We start from the raw sequence: 20,542 nt of genomic DNA on the forward strand, positions 1-20,542 counted from the left end.
AAACAGATGGTATCTTCTCTGTAACCAAACCAGGACAGACTCTACCAGGGTCAAGGTGTTCCCTATTAAACCGGTGATCCCTCTCGCTAGGCTTACTACTTACATGAAAATACAATAAACTACAGTTAACACTTTGTTGTACGGAGTGCCTAAAGGGACGTGGGGAAAAAAAAAAAAACTTAAAACGTTTCTCGTGGGCACGAGATACTTTCTCGTGAGCACGAGAAAGTTTCTAATCAAAAAGCATTAAAGAATGAATAGCCTACTGTTCATGTTTCACCAAATACGATTTTAGTTTTCATGTAGTTTGTGTGAAATCGCTGCAGTGGACACACTGTGCTGTCAGGCACACACCGAGCACTGGAGACAGCGCGCAGAGCGCACTGGGGACAGCGCAGTCTCCGCCGCACACTCTGCCTTCTCCAGTCAGCTCATCTAGATCATCCTCACCACCTGCGACTATGGATTGTATGATTTATGAAAGCCTGTAAATAAAGTCAGTGACAGCTCTCACAGAATCGTTACACTCCACATCCTCATTGTGAGTCCTGATCATGATGCAGGCCAAGTTCACCGTAACTACTGCTCACGAGAAAGTATCTCGTGCTCACGAGAAACGTTTACGTCTCTCCCCCCCCCCCCCCCCCATGTCCCTTTAGGGGCTCCGTATTGTCATATTAAAGCCTTTATAGCTTCTTAAACCTAAGCATATCTTTAAACATGGTTTATGTTTTTTGTGCTGTGTTTTATGTTATAAATATTTTTCTTGGACCAAAAACAAGTTATTTGCAGTAAAAATTAATATTATAAAAAAGAAACGAACAGTAAAATAAGCAGTTCATGTGATCATAAAAGCATGCAGAAAAAGAAAAAAAAATTAGAAGAAAATGTTATGCCCATGTTTTGCTGACCAAATCCATTGTTGGAAAAAGGCTGGGGAAATAAGCAATGCACTTCAACAAATGCTAGGCCAATATAACATTTGTGTGAATGAAACTAAAACTACCACGTGTGCACATTTGGTCGCGCTACTGACACGTTGGGAAGGGAAGAGGAATAATATCAGGGATTATTAGCTCCTTAGAAAGGAAGGGAGCAAGGCAAGAGCCACTACATCACAACAGGGAAAAGCCTAAGAATGAGGAAAGTAAAGACAGAGATAAAGAGACAGGCATAGTGGGGTGAGGAGCCTTCTAATCTAAAGGACAGAGAGCAGAGTTGTGATATGCCTCTGCAGCTCTAGCTCCAAATCCTACAGAAGATTTCAGTGTGATGATAAACAAAACTCTCTTGGGCTGTGTGTGGGATCGCAGCTTGTGTGTGTGTGTGTGTGTGTGTGTGTGTGTGTGTGTGTGTGTTTGCTTTTACATGAATGCGTCTGATTGTGTGCAGAAAGGAGAACAGAGGAGGGAGTGAACGGCTGCCGCCAGCCTTTAACAGCTAGATCAATTCAATTAGATTGTCTAAAATGGAGCCAGTATTTCAGGCTCCTTGTGCGGTGGAGCTGCAGCGTCATCACAGCGGCGCTGGACTGAATGAGGCTACAGATTAGCCGGGTTACTGAGCCCAGTGTTGAGCAGAGAGGAGGGCAGGGGCGAAGCAATTAACAAGACAGCATTACAATCATGACACGATTCATAGTGGAAGTAGAGATGGCTTTCAGAGAGGATAAAGAAACCCAGCATACTCCAGTATAATCAGGATATAAAATATTTATCTGTCTCAAGATAGGAAAGCTGCACATACAGTATTGATAGTGTAGTGTAGTTTAGTTTCCAACCCTTTTTTTTAATGTACCTCCACAGTCCTATCAGATGAACTCAAGTACCCCCTTCGTCATCAGCAGTCATTCACCAAGAACAGCACCATCATCGCTGGGCACCGTGACATCCACAATATTATATATTATGAATTATGTACAGCAGATCTTTATGCATCTTTCAAAGTATTTCAAATATCCACCAAGTAGAACTAAAATAACATTAGCCAAATAAAATCTGTACTGTGCATCCATTACTTTTAACTAACTGTTCTTGACAGACTTCTCTGTTCACTTGCTAACTACTTTTCATGCGCTCTCAGTTGCAACTCGTGGTGTTTCTGATGTATAAATGTGTAGGTACACATTATCATTTTAGTTTTAAAGAAATAATAATTTCTCCTTTGAGCTAATCCACAACTTTTATACACACTCCCTGGTGATTGCATAAGTAGCGCTGTTTGGGAATCACTGGTATAGTTTTCTCTCAGTGTATTTTCGGTGAATGTGGGGTACTGGAGATGATCTCTGTTCGGTTATATTTTTTGAGCACAAAGATGAGATGATAAATGTTCATTCATTTATACAGTATATAATACTATATAAAGTCTACTCTGTGGTGCTGGCCTCCAACTAACCATATCCCTCAGGGAGGTCCGGTGGTGTGTGCAGGTGGGTTCTGCTCATGTAGTTGCGGTGCCTCTGGGAGCGGACCCGTCTCTCCTGGGCCCGTTGGTCACCACCACTCGTCGGCAATGCTGTGGTGGGCGTGGCCCCATTCGTGCTGATAGCGTGTTTTCATCCACAATGCAGCTGAGAGGCCGGCCGGGGCTGGAGTACTCTGATGCAGGCCTGAGACGGACGGTAGGGAAGGAGGGTGATGAGATATGCAAACAACAGGAGAAGACCAAGAAGAACAGGTGGCAGAAAGAGAGAGAGAGTACAAGAAAGTATAAGAGGATGGAAGAAGAGGAAGTCATCTCTACAAACACAAACAGCAGCAAATCAATAGGCAGCATTTAGGAAGTCCTCAGGTGCTAAGTAGGAAATCTATACAAGGCAACTCACACACAGACCATCAAACACAGAAGCACAGAGACTGCCTGAGGTCAAGCTTAGTAAGAACTGAACGATAAAGACAAAAAAAGAGGGTACAACAGATTGGAGACGGGGCGGGGAAGAGATGCCTCACTATCCCAGGGCTCGTACAGAGTCATGGACATTGCTCAGCTTCAACTGTTTTGTTCTTGGGGTTAAGAACATACTGAATTCAAAGTAAATAATGGCTGCAGAGAGAAGCCACAGAAAGGAAGGCGACCTGCACATCCTGCAGAAAGGAGATCTACCTGTTTTGGTTGGGGAGTGCATGAAAAGTGCTTGAATATTACTTTTAAAATGCTGAACAAACGCTGTCAGCTCTATGACTCACTTCCACATCATTAAACACACTGTCTGGAGCAATCTGTCTGACACCTTTTTTGGACCCCACTCCAGTTTTGGACAGACTCCCCTCGTTTGGGAGCACTGAGGTCAGCGATGAGGTCTTCCATCGGCCTGCTGCTGTTTGATTTAAGAGGGTCTGAGTTCTGTGGGCTGCAGAGTGTACTCACCTGGTAGGCCTCTCCCACTGTGTGGTGCGTGTGATGTGGTTCAAGTACTGGATCCGTCCAGACGCTGTCCTCCTCTCCTCCCAGCTGGCAATACAAACATACACACACACAGCAGTGAGCGGACATGGTTAAGCAGCCGCAGAACCAGCGAGTAGTGTTCTGTCTCGCTGCCCTGTCTCACCGCATGCAAATATCATATTCCACATATCTTTACCCCCGCACTTGAAGGCAGCATTTATTGTTTTGGATTTGCGACAACCTCTCAAAAATCTCCCTCTGAGATGATAAGAGATTTCCCCAAACTCACTCACCCATCTGGAAGATCATTGTCAAACAGCCGACTGCAGTCCACCACAGGGCCTCCTGTGCCTATCCGGTCCCTCGACTGCAGGCTCACTGCAGCAACACATGGCACACAGATGCAAACGCTAGGATTACTAGACAGCAGATTACAGTGCAGGCAGATATTTTATCGGAGCACAAAATGGAGCTATATATCTTTATGAGTAACAGGGATAGGGTTCAGTTTTATCAGTGGTATCCTGAAGGGTCTGGTAAAGGCAGTTTATTTTTTCATTCTGCAGGGAGAGTTTGGTTTTATGAAACCTAATCCTACATTTTACATGAGGGCTGTGATATATGTTACAGCAATGGGCAATACTTGGCCGACTAGAGCTAAGCATATATACATTTATATACTTTTAACATGGCATTAAAGAATATCCTCAGGAGTGTTTTGGACCTGCATACACTATACATCCAGAACAAAACAGAACATCCAGGGTCATTACAAGCTCCAGGATTACTACTAGAACTGTAGCAACTCAGCAATTAATCAATTGACGAGAACTTTAATTTACTTTCTAATTAAAGTGACCAGTTTACCAAATCTTCTTAGGCTACCAAATAAGGCTGCAACAAACAATTATTTTCATTATTGATTAATCTGATGCATATCTTAGTAATTAAAGGGTCTCTGTGGAACTTCTGTGTGGGGCACTGGATAATGTGTGTGAAATCGCATCCTTTGGACTGTTGGAACGAAAAATTGGTGAAAAATGCTCATTGACATTTTCCAAAGCCCAAAGTGACGTCTTCAAATTGCTTCTTTCATGCAACAAACAGTCCAAAACCCAAAAAGTCTTCATTTACTATCATAATGACACACCAAGAAGGCAAATTCTTACAAATAAGAAGCTGGAACCAGCAAATGCTTGACATTTTGCTTGAAAAATGGCTGAAACAATTAATTGATTAGTAGAAATAGTTGGCCATTAATTTTGTTTTGATTGACTATTGATTTGATTATCTATTAATCGACTAATCATTGCAGGTCTACTACCAAATGGATTCTTGCCTGTGTGCCAATCTGTACTCACCCACTATCTGGCCTCTGACTGTGTCACTGTCATTGGGACTCAGCTTGTTCAGGTCTAGTCTCTGGTCTGTAGAGAGGACAGAAAGAAGAAGTGGAGCGAGTGAAGATGTAAAGGGAGGGAGAGAGAGAAAGAGAGAAGGAACATCATGAGACGAACAGGAAATGAGAAGAAAGATGAAAGAAGGCGCAGAGGATTCATCAGTGTCAGACAGATGCATGTAAACTAGCATGTGTCTGGATGCGTTTTTTTCCCTTTCAGGTCCCTTTGCTCTGTATCATTTACATCACTCAGAGTCGAATCCTCTCTCCCTCATTATCCGTCTCTCATTCTTGTGTCTGTAGACCACAGCTTGGCTGTGCCCTGGAACAGATGGTCTGGTCTGTGGAACAGCCACGGGCTGTAAAAATCTCACTGAGCATCGGTACAGAGCAGGCTTCAGTTCAAATGCAGAGGTCAAACATTTGACAAATTTCAGTACAAAGCCTGCACTATTCCACTCAGTCTTAGCATGGACATGAACTTCTGCCAAAGTCTGGAAACTCTTTGTCTGAACTTCTTAAAGTCTGCGGAATTTGAGAGCAAGGGAGAAAGAGGGAGATCAGGCGGAAAGAAAAAAAAATGTCCAAGTTGCCTGCAGACATGAGAAATGCCACTATCTGCTCTCTGTTGTCTGGGTGTCATGCAGATCAGCTCAGGATGTCTGTCTAGACTAAACAGGGACCAAAACAGGCAATGGTCAAACCGTTACAAGGCTGGCCGGAGGTCAGCAGCCACAGAGAAAACAGAGAACACACAAACAGACAGTAAAATGTATGCTGAGGAGTGCACTCACAAGGACATACATTTAAATGCGTATGCAGTCATGTACACAAAGACAAGAAACAGACACTCTGCAATTATACATAAATGTGACAGTCGACCAAAAACACTCCGCAATTATACACAAATATTTTAGTCAACCCAATGCCCTCTGCAAGGCCTGCTGAGGGGACAAAACTGCAACTGCTGGTAAATTCCTCACAAAAAAACAAAGAATGACAAATACTCGCAGGGGGAGAGAGACCACAACAGAGAGAACACAACAAATCTACGCTTACACTTAAATAGCAGTACAATTATGCATGTCTGCGTGAAATGACCGGTTGTCTAGATCGGCAGACGGAGATTGAGGGAGGTTAGTCACAATGGCATTTTGTGTGTGTGTTTGTGTGTGTGTGTGGGTGTGTGGACATGCTGCAAGTCTAAGGAGGAGACTGGAGGGGAGACTAAGGGGTGAGGAGGAGGCCAGGAGAGAAAGGAAATGCAGAGGCAAACCACTCACAGCTGTGGCACAAGGCTCAGGTTTCCTGTGTCGCTCCAGGAAAACAACAGTGTCAGGGGCTTCTAGGAAAAGCGGTGGGATTCTTTCCCGCTTCTGCCTGCGAGGCTGCAGGCCCAGTGAGCAGGTACCAGCTCACCACGCAGAGAGGAAAAAATGAAATCACATCCAGACTGCTTCGTTGGTGCTACAACTGTCTGGCACGGCTTTTACTAGGAGCCACTTACTAAAGCCTCCATCTCATTTATCCAGTTAGTGTCTGACATGAGACGCTGTTTTTTTTACAGTAATTGCAGGGTGATGTTGATTGGCTCTTCCTGTTCTGGCAGGGGGGCAGAGTGCTGACCCCTCTCACACACAGGTCTGGCCTCTGTCAGACCTAGTGAGGGAGACAGGACACTAACAGGAGCAACTCTATGTCCTGTCACTTAGCCCTGACAGCAGTGTAGTGTGATTAACTTCTCCTGCTTCTTATCACTTTCTTCTTTGGAACAAGACTGGCTCAATGCGCAGGGCCTCATTTTACCAATCAGATGTCTGACGTCTCATAAGTAACTTCAATTAATAATTTAAAAGTTTTTCTCCAACACAGGAGAGAGGAAGGAACTGAGTAAACTGTTACCACCAGCAATGGCTGATCAGCAGAACAACACCAAACTGGCTGCAGGACCGAGACCATACAAACAAATCAGGGACCCGCTTGTAAACACTTTTCATCGTTTCACCTACTATTACCTTTGGGAAGTGGCCTGCGAAAGACAAAAAAATATTTTATTTTATTTGCCTTTTTCATGTTAAGAGTCTTCCAGAGATCTTTATTTTGACATTTCATTTTGAAATCACAGGCTTGGTTCTGCTTCCATCTCTTTCCGCTCATCCTCTCTCAATACCAACGTCAGCTATAGCGTTATCAAATATGTTGTTTTACTTTGAAAAATATGACCAAATGTCCCTCCAGATGTTTATTATCCATCATATTTTCAGCTGCTGGCCAATCAGGAAGCAGTGAAATGATAACCGCTTGCTGGATTCTTTAGCTTAACAATATCATTATTAATTGTTTAAAATTAACAAATGTGTATCGATACCCCCTCTCCACTTATGACCAGACCAAGCCACACAGTCCCACACAGGTTGCAGATTTCAATTCATAAGATATGACATTAACAGGTAGTATATTGGAGTAATACTGACACTTACAGCCTGTGTCTTTAAGGCGATTGATAGCGTTGGACAGAAGGCGGACACAGCCCAGGAACCCAGCCCCTTGCTTCTTGTGAATCTTCTTGTGATTCCACACGCTGATGGTGATAGAATCTGACTTCCCGATGTATCTGAGGGGAGAGAGAGAGAAGGAGGAGACGCCATTAATATTCAGTACTGATAGACTCGCTCAGAGATGCCATGAGAATCTCTGTGTGACTGCTGTTTTTTAGACCTCATAGGAGAAGTACTGTAATGTTAACATGTAACAGCTAATGTGTTGACAAGAGTCTCACTCAGGTCATCCCCAGCAATGCATAGGAGACACACATCCACCACAGAGGCTATTGCAAAGTCTCCCCATCAAGGACACATTACAAGACATAGTCGGGACACGGAAAAGGGAAGAGGAAGAGGAAGAGGAAGGTGGGGTGGCTGAGAGGGATTTTCCAGTCTGTGTATGTGGATGTGTGAATCTGACCCTGAGTGTCTGAGCATTAGGTGGAGCACCAAAAACAGACGGCGACTGTGTGAATCATTTATAATGTTCACAGCGGTACATCACCACATATCAGGGGTGGATGGGTGAGACAGACGACTGTGGGAGGAGAGATACAATAGAGAGATGACGCGCTGAAAATGTTTGAGATTCTGGCATAACATGGGGGAAAAAATTGTTTTTTCTATTAAATGGCTTTTTAAATGAGGCCGTCGTCAAGCTTTCAGCTTTATAGTCCCTTTTGGTTTATATATATAAAAAATCTAAATTACCTGCTTGATTAAAAATGTAACTGGGTTGAAACAGTCATCAGTCATGCTGTCAAATGTTGTGGGTTGTGATATTAGTTATGTTTGCCTGCAATTACAGTACTTTGAAGCAGTTTTCAGGAGAAGCTCATAAACTGTACTGTAAACATTTGAGACATTAGCCCTTTTCACACAGAGACTCTGCATTATCGCCGCAACGAAGGCTCGCCTTTACGCTGCCTTTGTTTGTTCACACTGAACCAAGCAGCGGAACTGCGGAACCAAAAGAGGCGAGACAGTACACATCATGTGGTTGAGATCTGTGGTATTTTATATAATGTGTTTCCCCCGGTTTCCACCTGTTAATCTAAACATGTATCAGCTGACTGTTTTATACATTTGGATGCAGTTATAATGTGTTGTGATTGAGGTCTGGACCCACCATACATCCTGGAAAATTACAAAGTTAAGTTTTTAACTTTTAACATTTTTAATCTAAATTACAAAATCTCCATCAGTAAACAGTGGATCTTCTCACTCGCAGGGAGAGATGCTATTTCCTGGGGGAAAGTTCACTGAAGTCTCGGTCGGGAGGGCTGACCGTCCCAGTGATTTTTTTCCAATACAAGTTGCGAGAGACAGTAACTACAACAACACAATAGTGGAAGGCAACAAAGACATGATGAGTTAAAGTTTTTGGGAAAGAAATGTGATGAAGAATCATAGGACAGACAGGATGACAGGATTTTCCATGTATGGATGCAGTATTTTTTTACTCATATAAGCTGCCAAAGACACTACCAGTTACCACATTACTGTTGTTTGGTCCGGTAATGTTGCTTTGTGGGTTCAAGTGTGGGAAATTTCTCTTTTATTTGATGAGTGAAGGATCTGTTTAGTTGTCAGTCTGTGAACACCATCAGACCGACACACCCCTGATCCGTGCCGCCGGCTTGTCCATTCACACAGACGCCGGCTCGCCTCTGCTGCGGCTCTGATACTACCTCCGGAGGCGGATCAGAGCCGCAGCGAAACTGTCCACCCACTCCACATCTGTAACTTTCACACAGACAGCGAGGCGGGGTATCGGCGCATGATTCCAGCATTGAAAGGGCAGTGTGAATGGGGCTATTGTGTCTCTTCTCTGCTATAAAACGAAATGAGCCCCTTTTCATAACTGAAAAGGGTGTGAGGAAGTTGTATGGAGTGGGAGAATGATATGATTGCAGTAATGTGGAGAAAATAAAAAAACAAAAAAGACAGAGTCTGCAACCATGCTAGCAGCTAGGTAAGGCCAAGGCATGCTAACATGCTCAAAATTACACTGCTAAGATGCAGATGTTAAAAGGTCCAGTGTTCAAGATTTAGCGGCACACCCTCCTCTACGGTGGCCGCAAAAAACGAAAGGCCCTCTCTATTGTCTCTAGTGTTTGTTTGTCCATTCTGGGCTACTGTAGAAACATGGTGATGCAACATGGTGGACTCCGTGGAAGAGGACCGAAACACAAAGACACTAATGAAAACATAACTATGAATATTATATTAGCATGGGAATGTCATTAGTTTTGCAGGAATGAGGTCATAAATCAAAGTAATGGACATTTGAAATTTTGGCCCGAAGGTGGTGCTAGATGAAAAATTGGAATATGAATATGTGTGCCAAATTAAATTACAAGCAATCCAGTAGTTTTTGGGACCATTCACTCAAAACCACAAATGTAAACCTCATGGTGTCATCAGTGGAAAAGTCAGGCATCACCCAAGTTACAAGGATTCATCCTCTGGGGACTATAAATGTCTGTATGAGTTGTTGAGATATTTCAGTCTGAACCAAAGACAAACACTGCCATCCCTTGAAAAAGAAAAAAAAACCTTAAAGGAAAAATTGTTTGCATGCTTCACAAGTGAAGAACGTGGTCAGGTAATTATGTTATGTACAAACAGCCAAAGATGTGTAGATAGATGAAACCGACGGATTATCTCCTGACTGCCTTTATCCATCTCCTCCAGTGCGTTTGTGTAGCTCTCTTCTCTCCCTCCCCTTGTTCCTCAGAACAGGCTGAGGGGGTGTGATACAATCTAACCATGTGAACCTGTTGTGGCACATCTGCTCGGGTGGGCTCCCTCCTTCAGTCTAAAACTAATCATCTGTACGATTCGCAGAACTGCATCCCACTGTAATTATCATGCTGCTTACCAAAAGGGATATGAAACAATGGGGCTGTGAGTAAGACGTCTGGACATTTTGAGTCAATGCCAAATGCCTGTCTGGGGTGCGATGTGAGAGAGCTGCTATGTCAGACAGACGTGACGGGAGGGAAGTATTACAACCAAACCCCAGTCATCTGGATCACCCTCCATGTAATAAAATTCATTAGTCTGGCTACGATTTTTAATACCAGTCATAGGCAATAACACACACACAAGACAATGGGGAAACTTGCAATAAAAGGATTTAAAGAGTCAGATGTGCTTTCTAAATACATGCTTTTATTTGGCTGACTATATTTGAACAGGAGGCATCTTTGGCATTGTTTTTCGCTTTTTCATGTAAGTTACTGCCAAGAACATATGGTCAACAGGAATGAAACAGCAATACGAAAGCCACAATCTGAGATACAAACAGAAAACAAAAGGGGAAGTTTCAGTATGCTAAGACTCACAACTTGGGACTGGATCCTGCTGATGCTCTCAAACTTCACAAACAGATCCCTTAATATGTGAACTTTCACTAATGAACAGCTGAACCTGTTCTTTGATGCTGGTCAATCTTAACACTGTAGTACACTGTTTCATAACTAGGGGTACTTATACCCCAGGAAGTACTTAGCTGGCAGGTACAATAAAAGATTGTGGAGCAGCTAAAACTATTGATTTAAAAAGAAAATACCACATATACTTTGGTCAAGACTACATATCTACACTATAAACAGTTAGCTAAAAGTAAAGCCCAATCCCAAAACACCCCTTGCCCCTGCCACTTAGCTCGTCCCCTCCATTTTGTGCCTTCAGGCCTAGTGTAGGGTGTCCTGATTCTTGTTGGGATAGAGCCGTAGGGTTAAGTGTTAGGGCTACATGGCCCTACAAACTGATGATTTTCATGGGCACACTTCAAACTGAGGATTATGAGAACTCTGTCATTTCAGTGTATTATGGTCCTTTTCTCTATAACAAGAGAACAGCAACCACAACAACCGCTACTAGTTTGCTGATGTCTCGGTATCTTACTAGCTAGCTAGCTAACATGACATTGATAATGCTTGTGCACGACAGTCCCACATTTCCTATGTTGATGCACAGTCATCACAATACAAACTTCAATATACGATTTCCCAGGTAAACATATATCAGGAAAAACTTGTATTCTTCTTCTGCATTGTGGCACCTATTTTTTCAGCCCCATTTAAACTGCACAGTAACACTAACGATCTAATAAAGTCATTAATGGTGGTGCTGTTTAACTGGGTGCTTCCACAGATATTTATCCTGGGTGGTGGGAATAAAAAAAAAAATGGATGGATGAGTGGGTGTAGATAATTTGAGTCTAGACTGGGCACTTAACATTGCAGATGTATTATTTAATGATGCCATATTTGAAGAACTCCTAATTAACCAAATGTGACTGAGTGCACACTGGAGGGAGACTCTCAAAAATGCTTGAAAATACTTCACGACACTCACACTGTGAACATGAAGGTCCTCTAAGGACCTGAGGAGAGGCTGTTATACTAATGCTTTCTTCATTTCAACTACGTCCTGTAGTTTTTAATGAATGTCTGTTTAACAAACGTGGTGCAGGCAGAGTTGGTGTGAGCGGCAGGCAGCCAGATAGACTGTCTGCTATCCTTGGCATGCCGGCCACATCCTGCAACAATGCTGAGGGGGTCATAGTTCACGGGCCAGTTTTGCTGGCTGTGGCTGACCAATGAAACCAAGGCCCTGGAGACACACACACACACACACTCGCACAAGATTTCTACACCCTCACATGAGCACATACAACAAATGGAAAAAAAGAGTCACTGCCAACAGCTTTAATGCACTCAGCTGTATTCTGAACACCAGGTGTTTTTCAGGCCCTATTTTAATAAGTGTGAGCCAGCCAGACGGCTTTCTAGGCTGCTCTCAGTCAATTAAAAGTGCTCTCTTCCAACACACCACCTGAGAGTCTGTCAGTCTCCTGCTGGCCATGAGGAGAAACACTGACAGACAGTGAAGGGGACACACTGATGTTGAACTTAACGCAATTTTCACATAAACTCCAGACAGCTACATCTGCAGGCTCTTGAGACAAATTAGCAGAGAGAAGCTCCTCAATCGATCCATCTTCTAAAAAAGGTGAACGTGTGACTTTTTCCCCCGCTTGTCAAATGTGAAACGAGCAGCAAATTTAACAGCCATGTAGAAAGACGGGTCCTGTATCCCCAGCAACCAAACAAACGGAGACATGTGCTTCCTCTCGCTGTTGGCTACGCATGACGGTTGGATAAACACAGCGGCCAATACTGGAAACTTTCACTCTCACATTTTCACTCACGCGCTCAGTCTCCGTTTTTTTCCAGGTTGCTTTCACGGAACAAACCATCTTTGGGAAAAGCAATCAGGGTACAACAGGACATGCACGTGTTTGAGTCAATGGAAGAAAATACTATTGTAGACACCCCTCTTTTTCTTTTTCTTTAGATATTGCTCCGAGGGACATTTTTAAACTCAGAGTTATGTCATTACGGAGCGTCTGGATAAGTGAGAGAGCAGATGCAGGAGCTGTTTACATCTGTTACTGTTTAGGTCTTGTTAATGGCACAGCCCGACAGCACCAGTGTGCTCACTTATTGAGGTTAAATAAAGAAAGACAACAGCCCGAGCAGGGCCTCAAACTGCTGATTGTAATCCTTAAGTATTAAGGAAGGTTGGAGGTATTCAAATAAACAAAGGAGGAATCAGATTGTTTTTTTCTTAGAGAACAGATGTCAGAGAGGGCTGTGTGAGAAGTGTAAAACTGTCTGAGACTCACAGGTCATAGTGTTGATTCCACTTGGGGTCAAGTGTGTTCCTCACAGTGTCTGTCGAGTGGCATTGCCCTGAACCGTCCACGACAACCTTGGCAAAGGGATCAGGGAGGCCTGCAAGAGAAGAAAAAACACTGAGACACTACACTCAGCCACATTCACCAAGAATATGTGACAGATAAACAATGTAAGATGACACAACTGACAACATTACAAAGAGGTGTTAGCTTGCTACATGGCAGATTGTGATAAATACAACTGACAGATGCTGTGGTGTCTTTACCAGTGTTCCCTTCCCAGTGTTGACCAGTCATTCTAAAATGATGTCTGTTGGCCACTAAAGTACAGTTCTGGATAACTAATAGATTAAGATGAATTTGTGGCTCTCAATATATTAAGCTTGTCTTGTGTGACAATAAACAAAAATGATTAGATTAGAGGTTGTCTAAAAGGTATCAGACACTTAGACTAAGTTTTTTCAGGCACAGACACAACAACTGTCATCGAAGAATTAGCAACGATGAAGGCCAACTGATGCGTCAACTCATTTCACCTGCGTCTCGGACAAAAAGCTGCACTTGAACACACAAACACACTGCAAAGATTATAGCCAACTGGCTTGTAAATTCTGCGTTTGCGTGAGAGGAACTGACTCGCCGTATTACAAGGTAGCAGAAGTCTGCATTCGTCATTCAAGAAGGAAGACCAGAGGACTCGGGACAGTGGATACACAAACTGTTATGATAATACGGAGATAAGACGCTGACAAGGGCCAACTATTTTAAATTTGAGACTACCTAATAATTTTAAGGCCTAATACTTAAAAAAATGTTTTTTAACATTTTAAGACTGGCAAAAAAAGCACCCTACAATAGTCACAAAATCAGTTTTAACTTCGGTGAGAGATTTAAAGCATTCATCAAGAAAACATACATAATATGAAATCAGTTGGCTGCAGTACTGTTAAGTCTTTACTTTTTTCTGTTTTATGTCATCATACGAAGAATCTTTATATTTCACACTTATTAATTGATTAATTTATAATTCAAATTTTATCTGTGGCAGGTTTATGACTCATAGGTGGGACCTGTGTGGGACATTTTCCTCATTAAAATCATGTAGATGTGGTTGAAGCAAACACAATAATTGAGACAAATGCACATTGACAAGCACATTACGGATGCAGTATACCGAACCCCCCCCCCCCCCTTTCACACACGTGTGCGCGGTCATTTTTATCTATAGTTTCAGTGCTGCTCTCCACCGACTCCCCAGCTGAATGTTTGCTCAGCTACTGGGCGTTGGAATGGCAGGAATGGACACCACAGAAACCACCTGAGTGAGCAGAAGACCTTTAACATGCTCACTCACCATGACAGCCTGACCCAAACACACCCAAACACTCGAAACACCAAACACACCTACACGTGAGTCTTCAGTGGAGGAGATGAGCTGGGTATCTAATTCAAAGTGGTTGTGGATAAGTTGCCCGAAATGGAAACAGATTGACTGTATTTCAGTGACACTCTACAAGGATCATAGATCCAGTACGTCAGGAATTACACCTGAGTGTTAGTCTGTGTTTTTATGCTTAAAGTGATGGAGCACTATGTAGACAACACTCAATACTTCCAAGGACACATGTAGAAAACCATTCACATCTGTTGGAACAGCTGAATAAATATATCCTAGTTGCTAATGCTGGCACTGTCCCAAAGTGTCCGACATTTTACAGTGCATGCATCATGTACCCACAAAACCAAAACTGAAACCAAACAGGGTGTGAAAAACAAATATAGGTTTATTGTGAACAGCTGCGATTGGCAGATACTTACGGAAGAAGTCTTTCTTCACCAGGTTTTTGGCACAGAGGACTGAAAAAAAAAAAAAAAGACAAGAAGAGTAAAGCATTAATTCAACATAAACAGTAACTAGAGTTATAGCCATGAGTTGAACAGATTACACAAACCATCTCTTAACTACGATTAGGCATTTTTAATAGCACACAAGCCTAAGGTGTTCATTAAGACACCCCATCAACACCAGCAGAGGAGCCAGATTTAAGTTACAACAATTAATAGTTCTTGTATCATTAGAACAAAAAAGCTTGAATATAAAATGAGTCTCTGTATACTTCATTACAAACTTCAGCCCCTAAGCTACATGAAGGGATGTTTTGTCCCAAGCCAGCAGAGAGGTTGTTCCTGCTGATTTACTCTTAGAGCCACGGAGACGGTTGCTAAGGTGATGAGGTCTAGCCGGATGGATGAGAAAGCTCAGTCACCACCTGGGCGTCTGGAGTTACAGTTTCAGCCTGTGAGTCAGGCGCATGGAAATACAGTTTTTGGTTTGGCTTATTTCTGTGATAAAGGTTTTCTGAGGAAACGCACTGATTCACACTGGATGTGGCTGATTCAGTGGTTTGAACAGAGATGAGAATATAATTGAATATGACTTTATAGTTGAAGCATAGTTTTATATTTAAAAAAGGTTCTGTTTCTGATCATTTATAAGATAGCTTTAGACTTTATATAAGGCTGTTTTGAAGGGGGAAAGTTTCTCTGTGCTTCCCTTAATTTCTTCATCTTGTGTCTGACTTTAACTGCTGACATGAGCAATATTTGCATTTTTCCTTGAGAAGGAGGACGTGAATGTATTTTTACAAATTTTTAAGTAGTTAATTTAACTTTAAAGTGGAAAAACACACACATTTGTATTTCTATATATTTTAAAACCTGTATGGTGTGACTCTAGTTTTGTTCATATAATAACAGACCGGTCCAAAGATGACAGCTGCAATGTGACAAGCAACATGCTACCATATGGAGCCATTTCACACCTTTCATCAGTGACATTTGCATGGCATTTTATTAGTTAATCAAGAGTCTGACTGACTAATAATGAAGCTATTTTGATAATAAATGAATCATTACAATACATTTTCAAGCAAAAAACGCAACATGCTTCTGGTTTTCAGGTTCCAGCTTGCGATGCTTAGCTGCTTTTCTTTGCCTTGTGGGCGAGCAAACTGAATCTTTGTAAAGACCAAACGAGCAATGCAACATTTGTTAGAGGCTATTTTCACCATTTCTGCCATTTAAAAAGACCAAACCATTAATTGATTCATCAAGAAAAAAATCAATCCATGCCTAAAACAGTTGTTAGTTGCAGCCCTCACTGGCTGGAGCAGAGTTTTCTCTTGCTTGGCTCACCTATTCCCCTCATGTGCAGGGAAAGTGCTCAGCCTTTACTTTCCTAACACAAAGAGACAAAAGCACACCTACAGTGGCAGACTGCAGCTTAAGCTTTTCAGTCTGCAGCAATTCCTCTGCCCCCTCCATCCCATGCCTCCATCCCATGCCCCCCCCCCCCCCCCCACACACACACACACACACTATCAGCCTGAATCACTTTAGGCCTGAGCTGAAACAATTTTAACCCACCAGGAAAGAGGGAGGAGGCCGCAAAATTAAACACACAAATCACCTGCTTCACCAGCGTCAGACACACCAACATCTACATATACGTGCCATTTTCAGATGCACAAGGGACACACACACACAACACAAGGTTGTGAGTTTAATGACAAGAATTCTATTTAAAAAAAAAAAGAGTAAGGAGGAAAAATACAGACAAGTAAAGTGGATGCATACCCTCCTGGGTGGGAAGGGGAGGCGGGGAAGGGGGTGGAGAACATGCTAGATAGATGAGGAAGAATTTCTTTCAGCAAACATCCCTGGGAATGTGTTACGTTCCAGCGAAACCCACCTCATTCTAAAACATCTGGTATGCATCACTTTCGGTCGCGCTCTTCCTGAATATACAGACGAAACCGCGCGTGCACACACACATACACACACACGGCCCTGGAGACAACTCGCACTCCGCTCCAGCTCCAGTGATCTAATTAATTATTAACAGGCACAGAGGAGTAAGTGTGTTTGTGTGTGCGCATGTGCATGCTTTGAGGAGAGGTGATCGGGGTAGAGATGAAGCAACAGGTGACAGTTTGTTTTGTGTCGATACAATGCTATAGACAACATGTATATAATGTGCGAAAGAGCCCGACACTGATTTGATGGTGTTTCCATAGGGGAAAAACATCAAGCACTGTGTCAGAATAGAATTCAATTCCAGTCTAGAATTCACAATGCAATAAATCCGCATGAGGTGGAGAGAAAGAATAGTGAACCACTGGGAAATATGACGCTAAAGCAAGGTAAGGCAGTGGCAACTACCACTGCATTAAAAGTCCAACAGGAACGAAGAAATGACAGTTAAGACAAAAGGAGACCAACTGCAGGGTAAGGCAGGACATTACAGGGCCCACACAGTGGCCAGCTCAGCTTAACACCAAACCCAGCTGAGACAAACTGCGGACCCTACTGTAAGTACATGACTGTTCCTCGGCCAGCCACACAGCAGGAAGCCAACACTACAATTATACCTATATAGGTTCCTTATGAAAACATACAAGGGGCTGGATTACAGCTGAAAACAGAAAACCGCTGGAATGGTCCACGCAGAGAGACAATGGCAGCGGGGAAGCCAATTAGGAGTCTGAGGCGAGAAGGAGAGCGTGAGGACAGCAACCAGGACGCAGAGGAATCCAACCATCAGAATGCAATCCTCACACATTCATGAGAAAAACTGTTATTTTTGATTTTAAAGATGTGTGTAACCAGGTTACTTTGAGTATCAGTATGATTACATGTTACTCGTCAAGAACAGAGAAATCAAAAATCTGGTTGGTAAGGCTCTACACCACTGTCTCAGCAGGCTTACCACTCTGAGGGACAGACATGTACATGCAAGTGTTTATCAAGCATGCAGCAGCGCAAAGAGCAATCCCACTGTCAAAAACATCAGTTTGCTTGGGGAGGACACAACGTCCTATAGCTCTGTAAGGATACAAGACGAATTTTTGCTTTTAAGCTCTACAGCAGGTTGTCGCACCAGTTATGTTTAAATTTAACAGTAGCTTATTTTGGATACGGTGAAGGAGTTTCAGCAAGATTGCACAATACAAATGAGTTTCAAGATTAGACGTCTCACCTTGCCAGGACCATGCACAAGTCAGTCCTTATTAACTGTGGCAGAACAGTTGGAAAGATCGGAGAGGATAAGAGTACATGCTCCATTAGAACCAGCTCGTAAGACGTGTTGTCCAACCACATCAGAAATCAGAAGTGTTATTACTTGGAAAGTTACTGAAATGGTAGGACACAGTCTCTTCTAATGCGATGTCGGAAAGATGTAGAGGAAGGGGTTTCCAGATCTATTTGACCCTCCAACAAGCACTTATGAAAGAGTTTGCTGGCTCCTGACTTAAAATTGAAGATTAGTTAATTGATTTTTCAATCAAGAATTAGTTGACAAAAATTTCCATAATTGATTAATCATTTTCAAGCAAAAATGTCCAACATTCGCTGGTTCCATTTTTTTTATGTATGGATTTGCTGCTTTTCTGTTGTTCGTGACAGTAAGTGAAAGGTCCTTGGGTTTTGGACTATTGGGAAAATTGTGTGTGTATATTTGTAGACTAAACAATTACCTAAATCATCATAATTGGTAGATTAAGTGATAATGAAAAGTTACAGGCCTACCTAGAGGAAACTTTTCTCTATATTTCAATCAGTAGTACATTCTTGTGACAAACTACATCCATTTACATTCATGATGACGTTGGACATTGTCACAACTTATGACTTAATGTGTGATAAAACCATCCCCACCTTGGCAAGTACAACATAACTAATCAATAAATGACCACTGAATAATTAATGAGGTAAAAGGACAGAAACGTTGTAACATGGTAGCTAGCTTACACATGAAGCTACACCATATATTCTATATTTCTAACCTTAATATATTTTAAAATCTAATCTTATTTACTTGAATCAGATACTTCGTCATTGTAATCTCTATATTCTGTGACTCTGTCTGTTCTGTAAATGACATCTGTCCTGGGAGAGGCTCTTCCTGAGGTTTGGTCTATTTTTTTCATTACAGGAATCGAGGCTCTGAGGACAGACAGAGGGTTTAATAGAGATCAGCAAAGTCTCTCCTTCTTTCTGTCACTGATATTGCTGTCTCTGAGGACTCAAATCACTCTCAGATCTGAGACATGAAGGGTGGGGGCTGGGTTTTCGGGACCCTTGGTTGGAGCTGCCGTGTCACCCTCTGTGGAAAGATTGGCCTCATTTATGTTTGATGGAGCATCTCTGGGGTTTCTGCTTCCCTCTCTCTGGCAACCCTCTTTGCCCTTTGTGTGCATAAATCAAAATTTCTCACACACTTCCAGCATGTAAAAAGTCTCTCTAATAATGTTGTTTTTCATTTTAACTGATGCTCTGAATTCGGAGAAGAAATCAAATAAATAAACAGAAAGAGGAGCAGCGAGGTGGGATCTGAATGTAGGGCAAGCAGGCAGGAGAGTGTAAGGAGGGAAACAATGAAAGAAGGAGCTTAACGTTTTGATCCGATGATGAAAAAATTAAACTCAGTGGCACCAAAATACTTTATTTAAGCTCAGGAATGGGTTTAGCAGGGCCTGCAGATTTCAGTGTAGAGCCTCAGTAATGTTGAACCCCTCACACAGATATTTCATTAGCAGCTAAATGACCCAACATAAAAAGGCCATTACGTTTTCTTTCCCGAATCAAAAGCTTTATTTAAAAGACATCAATAGAAATGGCGGTGCCTCTTTACCTGCCAGCCCACAGAAATGCCCCCCAAAAAATGTGTGCTGTTATGGGAAATGCAGTCCTGATGACAGAAGCCTTCTCCAAGAAAAGGAAGTGGGCGAGCTTGCACCTACAGGGCAGAGTCGTAAATCTGTTGTTTTATTGGTCACCCTGGGCGGGCTTTCTCATGCTCACAGAACGACAAATATAATGACGTGCTCTCCCTCTCTCTCTCTCCTTCTACATGAAAATGGAAAAGAGACACATACGTCAGCACACACACAGTCAACACCACAATGTGAAGAACACACACACAGTTCCAAGATTAAAGAAATGATGGGAAAATTAGAAACATTAAAAGCTCATATCAGACGCCAGCTCAGATCACATCATTTCTGTTCCATGGCTGCACTTTACAGAATGCTGATTTAAGGGAGGGGCCATTTTTAGCTCAACCAAATAACATTGCCAGCATTAATTTGGGCTGAGGGGTTAGACGAGACAAAAATTCAGCTTGAATAAGCTGCAGATCTAAGAAATGTCTGAGTGACTAAACTACACGGGATGTAGTCATTATTCCTTAAACGTATGGTGTCGAGGGAGGGGATGTTAGATGTAACATAAAACCACTTTCAGAAAAACTCGGTTTACAAACAACTTCATCCTTCACATTATGGGAGAATTTTTCACAGTACAAAAATGTGACAATATGCAGCTATATCAACTGAATCTGATGAACTTTTGATAGTCATGTTCTTGTCTTATGGTGTTTTTTCTAAAATATTTTGGTTTTGGCCTGGCAAACTATAGTGTCACAACAACCAAGTTTTG

The 20,542-nt window shown here is 42.4% G+C and overlaps 1 protein-coding gene across 1 annotated transcript in view; it reads right to left on the minus strand.

Moving 5' to 3' along the window:
* The window catches only part of LOC311268457 (E3 ubiquitin-protein ligase SMURF2-like), a 53,600-nt gene that overhangs the window by 16,819 nt on the left and 16,239 nt on the right, over positions 1–20,542 (minus strand). Inside the window, 8 exon segments of the mRNA XM_084372132.1 lie at positions 2,398–2,550; positions 2,553–2,611; positions 3,370–3,453; positions 3,681–3,765; positions 4,749–4,814; positions 7,267–7,400; positions 13,031–13,139; positions 14,861–14,899. Of these exon segments, the coding sequence (XP_084228258.1) occupies positions 2,398–2,550; positions 2,553–2,611; positions 3,370–3,453; positions 3,681–3,765; positions 4,749–4,814; positions 7,267–7,400; positions 13,031–13,139; positions 14,861–14,899 (729 nt within the window).

Source organism: Pagrus pagrus (genome assembly GCF_965226575.1).
Source record: "Pagrus pagrus genome assembly, chromosome: 13".
In the NCBI taxonomy this organism is placed as follows: domain Eukaryota; kingdom Metazoa; phylum Chordata; class Actinopteri; order Spariformes; family Sparidae; genus Pagrus; species Pagrus pagrus.